General features: G+C 35.8%; 1 protein-coding gene across 1 annotated transcript; it reads right to left on the bottom strand.

Moving 5' to 3' along the window:
• Nucleotides 1-912: 912 nt before the first annotated feature.
• LOC113299680 (ATP synthase mitochondrial F1 complex assembly factor 2-like) lies at nucleotides 913-6,266 on the bottom strand. The gene is made up of 7 exons (XM_026548756.1): nucleotides 6,012-6,266; nucleotides 5,457-5,516; nucleotides 4,051-4,198; nucleotides 2,878-3,235; nucleotides 2,610-2,784; nucleotides 1,655-1,932; nucleotides 913-1,239 (listed from the first exon to the last, which is right to left on the bottom strand). The coding sequence occupies exons 3-7, from the start codon at nucleotides 4,167-4,169 to the stop codon at nucleotides 1,132-1,134; spliced, it is 1,038 nt and encodes a 345-aa protein (XP_026404541.1). The 5' UTR covers nucleotides 4,170-4,198; nucleotides 5,457-5,516; nucleotides 6,012-6,266; the 3' UTR covers nucleotides 913-1,131.
• Between the last annotated feature and the right edge of the window lie 1,471 nt (nucleotides 6,267-7,737).

The following is a 7,737-nucleotide window of genomic DNA, read 5'->3' as shown; positions in this document are numbered from 1 at the left end:
GATATGGACATATGGTTGTTTGTGGAGTTAAGATGAAAGTCGGGATATGGTTGGAGTTTGGTGCATTTGAAAGTTGATTGAATAAGATGTTCCATGCAGAAACCGCCGTTGGACAATGAATTAAAAGGTGGCATGCTAATTCCGTATCAGTATTGCATCTTGGGCATATGTCTGAGTTGGTCAAATGGATTCCATGTAAGAGAGAGAAGGTCGGTAGTCCTTCATTGATGGCTTTCCACAAGAAAAGCCGAATTTTTGGCGGACATGGTAAGGTCCATAAGAACTTGGAAGGTGGTAGAGGTGTGAGGGTTGGTTGACCATGGGTTAGACATTTGTATCCCGAAGATGTGGTGTAGTTTCCAGATTTTGAGTGTGGCCAGATAATTTTATCTGGGGTATTGTTTTGGGGAAGGTGAATGTTGATTATTTTCTGAATTGTTGGATTGGGAATGACGTTCAATTTTTCATGATTCCAGGAGTGTGAGATTGGTGAATAATTTGGTTCAGATTGTTAATCTACTAATGATTGCTTCAAAAGAAAAATGATAATTGGTGTTTTCATGGTACACTGCAGTTGTTAATTGAGATCCCTCCTTGGACGGATGCTGGGATTCTCCCAACTGAGGATCGATTTCGTCGTACCCGGTTCGAAGCACATGTTAAATACTAAAAAAGAAAAATTATGTATTTATAGCTTAAAATATTTAATTTATTTGTGAAATTGATTATTATTTTATTATATTGCATGAAATTAGTTTTCAGAACCATATTAGATCTTCAAATCATAATAATATTATATATTTGATTATTATAAAGTTTTAATGTGTGAGATGGTGAGCGATTGCCTTTATATTCTCATCTAAACTCGTTACATAAAAAATAAAAAATAAATCACAAATGTTATCCGAAGTATTAAGAGAAGACCGACTTTTTCCATTCCTGATATCAGATTAAGCAAAATTTTCTTCATCGACCAAAAATAAAACAAAATCAGATTAAACACAGGACTAATCTTACACATAATCAATATTCATCACATATTAAAAGAAACACACATTTACCTTTGAAGGACAATAAATAGTACAGTTATAATTCTTAAACTTCGAAAGATTGCAAGTCTGAATTAGACATCTAAAACCTTCGAGACAATCCTAGGAAAACAACAGCGGATGAGAACTGTGCTTTTAGACCCGCAATATCAACATCATGCCCACCCTCAACTAGACCCCACCGGTCAACCTGCACAAATGAAAGACATAGCAAGAGCCAGAATAGTTCAAACACTACAATGGAAATACAAGCACCGAATTCCAAAAGAGCCGACCCACAGGTTAACCCATGGCCTGACTAGCTTATACACAATGCTAACTCAACCTACTGCTAAAATGAGGCAAGATTACAGCATTCCAGACCTGATGACCTATCAGGGTTCAGTCTGTCAACATTGACGTCTAATCTGCTTATCACCTTCATTCTATTACAAGGTAAACTAGTCAATGTCTTCAGGTGTCGAGGTTCACCATTTCAGAATACTGACCATGGTAGACAGGCTGAATATTGCAGCCGTGTCCTTTAGAGTTGGTGGAGTGTAGGTTACTTTAGGGAAAGAGATCTACCACGAAGATGAGGATGAGTTAGAGTAATAAAAGCAAACCTGCACATCTTCTTCAAGTCTAATCAACTCAATAGCCTCCTCAATCTGCAACCGCCCACAAAAGGTTCCAATAGATACGATTAGTGAGTGGGAGGATGCAGCCATTGCATCTATAGCTGCCAACTCACAGTCATCCATTTTCTTTAAAAAACTTTGAACAGCGTTAGCAAGACCATCCTCCTGCTTGCCACCAAAAAAACTCGAGTACACAACAGGCTTAAAACCAAACTCAGACTCTACCCATTCAAGCAGTGGATCAATCTTCTCAACTTGTCGTTCTGTAAATACATCAATATCAACCTTACTCAGAAATACTTATATCTCACATAGTTAAGCAAGATTTTATCTTCTCTGCACCTTACTTGCAGTATCATAATACCAAAATAGATATTTTGCAGCATGTTTCAAAAATTTCTGCAACCAAATTTATCTTAGATACTAATTACTGCAGAATCTATAGACCCTTGTTTAATCAGTAGTTAGACGAGGATGCTGCACTACATTAACAGGAAGCAAAGTCAGGAGCACTGAATTGGGTCAAGTGCAAGAAGTATTTATCACAAGTCATGAACATCTTGCAGCATTTATCACATGCTGATAGTCTGTTATTCTATTATTAGTTACGTACTTTCAAAGATCATTAACCAGCAATGAATTTAGTCACATATATGAAAGGTAGCTAAACAAGAGAACTAGGGATAGTTTAGCATTGAGTCCTCACTAATGACTGCGTTTCGAAAGATATTGGACTGACCTTAACAAACCATGAGTCTCACAGTGTTATCACTTCTCTCATGTTACATGTACCATGCACACTTCAAGCCTGTTAATTTAGAATGCCACTAATGCAAACTAAGCAAAGCATTAAAGGAGTATAAGTGGAAATTTTAACAAAGTTACTGACTGAATATACCAACTAAATTAACATGTTTTGGATAAATTACTGATAACATACCAAGGATTTTGATGGACACATCATTGTCACCCGGATAACGGCAGAAGACTAGATCTTGATTGAACCTCTTCATTAGGTTTTCTATTATTTTCGTTCTAGTTAGCGGAACTCTCTCTAATGCAGTACAAGCAAGTTCCATGAGAGGCATTGTAAAGGGTCTGATCCCATCGTCTTGCTAGAATGGAAAAAGTTATAAGCTATTCCTCCCAGAATCAGTATGTTAGAACTTATAAATTCAAACAAAACAATCCAAAATTGAGAAACGTACTTGGTACTCCCACTCTGCTGCAATGGCCTTGGCGAGGAAAAGAGTAGGAAGCTTAAGGGTTCTCTTGGAAGGAGTCTTAAGGGTTCTGAAGTCAAGCATGACGCTCCATCCATTACTATCATCAGCCAACCTGGTAGTGACCTCTGTGTAGAATCGCTTTCCTACAACAGACCCTGTCATGAAAGACATCGGCATAGTAACCGATGTTGAGTCTCTTGAACTCATCTTTTTCACCTTGATATGGATGTCATCATCTTTCTTGAATTTATCATCTTCTGCTGCTTCGCCAGAAGAAAATGTGAAAGATGATGATGAAGAAGCAGCCTCTGGTTCAGCTTTTTCAGCAGCAGTGAAAAATCTAAAATGATGGCCACGAGAGAGATATAAGAATCAAGTTCATAGACTGTAATGCAGCTTGCACTACAGCAAGAAAGTGCAGACATGTCAGCATAACTTATATCGATATTTGTTTTCAGAGGACTTCATAGTTTGGACTGGAGGGTGTCTAGATTCATACTTTTAAATGTTGGGTTCAAATGCCTACACTCACTTCCCCAAATCAATCAATCTCAAAAGTTGTTTCATGCCAATACCAACAAATACGTCGTGTGATTGATTTGGAGGTTTGATTTTTGTTTAAATTTTTACGGGGCATAGAATCTTGGAAGGATACTCGTGCTGAAAAAAGAGAAAAAAGAAATGGCTTTTATAAAAACATTTGTTTTCGTTTAGAGATTCTCTTCTACAAAAAATTCTCTCAGAGATTCTCTTCTACAAAAATACAGGGGTAATACTCAATAGTAATACTAAAAAAAATATCAAATGGACGGACAGTAATGCCATTTTTAAGAGATCAATGAAGTCTTATGATATATTGATCCAGCAAGAAAACACAGTAGACAAACTTTCATGAAAGGCATTGCTAATCCGAGATGTAAAAGAATAGCCACTATGACGATATGAATTGGGGCTTTATCCACAATACATCTTTCAAGATATAAATTATACATTTTTGCAGACAATTAAAACAAACCCTAAAATCAGATATGAGTTGATATATGGCGTAACAAATTCAATCTCAGTTTCAATTAATAAATTGAAGCTCAACGAAATAAATATTTATCTAATTAAAACAACTGAAGTAAAAAATAACAACAAAATTCATGGAAATACCTGCTTCTATAGAACGACAATGAAACAGATTCGACATTTCTGCTCGACTTCAACCAAAGTGAATGAAGACGGGATTGAAAGCTTGATTGTCCCCTCCAAGAACGTAGGTAGAAAGACATGGTTGCACCTAGTACTTCTAATGCTTCATCTGCAATAGACAAAACTCTAAGGGGTTTTAGCCCATGTGGGGAAATGCAATTAATAAAATACCCACGTTTTCTTCATTATATATTAAATGAGACAAGCAATTCAGTGGAATTGGATTATGTAAAAGAACCGAAATCAAAGAGAGGGATAAGAATTGCACTGAGAATACTTGAAAATGAGCCGAAAGGGCATGTGATTTTAGACCCATTAGGGGGAATTATGAATAGGATTGGTACAGATTCTATTCCATTCCCTCGTAGAGCAGGAAACATCTTTGCAATTCAGTACTTGGTTGCATGGAATTCAACAGATGATAATAATAACGATGTCAAGGGATAAAATCTGTTCAATTTTTCACATGTAAACACAGTACAGTGAAAAACGTTGACAGTGACGTTATTTATACCTAACAAGAAAGAATGAGACAACAGAATTTCAAAAGAGGGTTAATTCCTTTTTTGAAATCAACGAAACAACAAAACAAATCTCTCCTTTTCTCACTCACCTAGCAAAGGGCTTAAATGTACTCACTCACCTGACCTGATGATAATGTTCAATGAAATCAACGATTTTCTTATGTAAGACATGTAGTTACTCTCACACTTAAACCCAAAAGAAACAAATTCAGAGAAAGAAAGAAATTAAAGAAAAGACGAGACACGACAACTTAATATTACTACTGCTGTGAGCAGAAGCTAAAGCCAATACTGAGTAGGGGAAAAAGCATGTCTCCATCTATCTATTTTCATCAGTACAGTCCATAGACTCTAGACAGAAAGTTAGTGGGATTCATTTCATGATAAGGAGTGCCACTTGTCATCATCTTGAGCAGTAAAGGAGTAAAGCTTTGAAGAAGATGGATGATACGCACGATTGTGATGAGTGAAGAGTACAAGTATTGGTTACAACTTAGACCCATACAAATGAAATGATCATTAACCCTTGAGAAAACCAAATGAAACCGCACATTCAAGAACACCATTTCCTAAATGCTTTAACATTTTACAATATTCGAATCAAACTCTACTCAATATATTCATTTTCTAGCTGTTAAGCAACCAATCAGAAACAGTAAGCTTAAATTGGGAGCAATACCCGTTTTTGGTCGATAAATCGTTCAAATTGGGCATATCTTATAATATTATGTGTCACCGTACTATGCTGCCTAACAACAGCTCTAATCTCACCTCATGGCTAATAAAACTAAGAATCAAACATATGACAGATTCGGATGCAGGATAAGGAAAAGCTTCACTTACCCTCGTTCTTTGTTGGTTTAGCCCTCCACTGGTTGCAATAAGCAGACTCGAGCTCACTTACTGCAGCACGTAAAATTTATACCAAAATGTGAATACAAAAATACCAGACAACTGAAGAGCAGCAATTGCCTTTAAAGACATGGGTTGAGAGTCACATAATCAAAATCTCACTGAAATTGTTTGAAATATAGAAAAATCTATACATTTAAAGACATGGGTTTTAGCTAGAAATCATGAAGAGACAATTTATCAATCAGTTTACATATGACCAGAGATTTTAAATCCCATTCAATTGCCTTTTGCTCCCATCCCTAACAAAATCGCGTTGAAACTCATCCTCCATAAGGAACAACTACATTCCTATGAGAAATTTCATCAATCAGGTAACATGCATGTCAATTTCTCACAATGGCAATCACATTACTCAACTGATTTCAACTAATTTCTTCAAATACAAATGAAATCACCAAGCAATACAACATATTTCAGATATAAAAAGAAAAACCCATTCAGATTATTAAAAAACAAATTATATTTATGTGATTATGGGATTACCTAAGATTGGAACAATGTCTTCTCCATCAGATTTTGGTGAAGGAGGGCCGGAATTAGAGTGTCCACGAACCAAGTAAAGGGTTTTAACCGAGACCCTGAAAGATGAACATAAGACTGAGAAGAGTGAGGTCTAAGGTTAGAACTTAGAACTGGGAAGAAAGGGGCTGGGATTTTCTATGTTCGATTTGAGGCGAAGAAGAAAAGAAAGGGGCTGGGATTTTCTCTGATTTTCTCTGTTGTTTTAAAAATAATGTAAAAATGGGTGGGCAAGCGGAAAAAAAAACACGGAACGTAGTGTTAGTTTGCCCTTGTTACACAATCTCAACCCCCTCCCGCCGTTTCGGTTTTCTTGGCAAGATTATTCATGAGGCTCGCTGGTAGATTAGCATAGCAACCTGTTCAATTAATGTAATAGTATGTCGTTGGAGCTTAGCTTGTTAGGCTTCCAACTAGTTTCGTGTAATAATATTCATCCAATAATATAATAAAATAATAATAATAATAAAAAAGAAGGAGTCAAGGACTATTTGGTCTTTTCAATATGTTGGGCGGGTAAGCGGGTAGGGTCGGAAAATTTTCGAGCTTTACCCGTTACCCTACCCATTCAGTGGGTAAGAAATCTTTGAGAGAAATTTGTTGTTTGGTTCAGTAAACCCGACACGGGTTAACCTATAGTCACCAGTAGGATATACTCCCTCCGTCCCACTAATAAGTGACCTAGTTACTTTTAGATTTTGTCCCGCCATTAAGTGACTTATATCACTAAATAAGGAGATATTTCTAAAATTATCCTTTTAATTGATTATAAGAAATATTGATAATTTGATAGTCATGTTTATATTCGTTACGTAGGCGTTTTAAAATGCTTTTCAATGGTACGAAGTTTGCGAACATCCGTGGTGTAGTTTGAGAGATAAATCATTTCAAAATTTCACTATTTATTATCCATAAGGGTATAATTTTAAAAAGTGCTTAAAAATACTTTTCCCCTTTCTTGCCTTAAACATTGTGCAAACTTGAACTAGGTCACTTAATAGGGGGACGGAGGGGGTATGTTTTAACCGGTGGTCCAAAAAGGTTTAAAAAACATGAAATTACCTCTTTACCCATAATTATAGACACGTGTGTCAGAGTAACAGGTGAATACGCAGGTTTAACAGTTACCTTTTTCAGTTTTCTTCTCTCATCTGTAACTTAAATTGCAGAACCATAAACCTAAACTGCTTCTTTTTCTTCTCAATCAAAATAAAAAATCATCGGTTAGAGAAAAATTGAAATCAAAAGATCGAAAATCATCAACAATAGTTACATAAATAAAAAATCAAAAAAACATCAGTTACAAAAATCGAAATCAAAAAAACATCAGTTTCTGACCTAATTTTCATTACATTCAATTGAAGAGAAAAAATGGTTACGAATGGAACAATTAAGCGGACAATTAGAGAAAAAATTGTAGAAAAAACCCCTTCACCAGCAAAAAGAAGAAGAAAAACTGTTGATGATTCACCAACAGAAACCTCTCCTGCTGCTAGATCATCGACAACAAGAAGTATGAGTGAAGTTGTTACTCCTTCACCAACAAAGAGGAAGAAAGCAAATGTACCTCAGAAAAAAGGTAAGCAGGTCAGAATAAAACCTAATTGTAATTGATTTTCGATTTTTATGCTAAATGAAAAAAGGTAAAACATCTGTACATGTGACATGCAATATTTCAAAACCTAAAATA

This window comes from Papaver somniferum, chromosome 1 (assembly GCF_003573695.1).
Source record: "Papaver somniferum cultivar HN1 chromosome 1, ASM357369v1, whole genome shotgun sequence".
NCBI classification, from domain to species: Eukaryota; Viridiplantae; Streptophyta; class Magnoliopsida; order Ranunculales; family Papaveraceae; genus Papaver; species Papaver somniferum.
Note: the sequence above shows the minus strand (reverse complement) of the source record. Positions and strands in the feature narration are given on the sequence as shown.

Excerpts from the sequence above, each read along its gene's own strand:
- LOC113299680 (XM_026548756.1), bottom strand. The coding sequence starts at position 4,169 with ATGTCTTTCTACCTACGTTCTTGGAGGGGACAATCAAGCTTTCAATCC. Across the intron at positions 3,236-4,050 it reads TTGTCGTTCTATAGAAGCAG|ATTTTTCACTGCTGCTGAAA; the intron begins GTATTTCCATGA and ends CCATCATTTTAG. Across the intron at positions 1,240-1,654 it reads GACTTGAAGAAGATGTGCAG|GTTGACCGGTGGGGTCTAGT; the intron begins GTTTGCTTTTAT and ends TCATTTGTGCAG.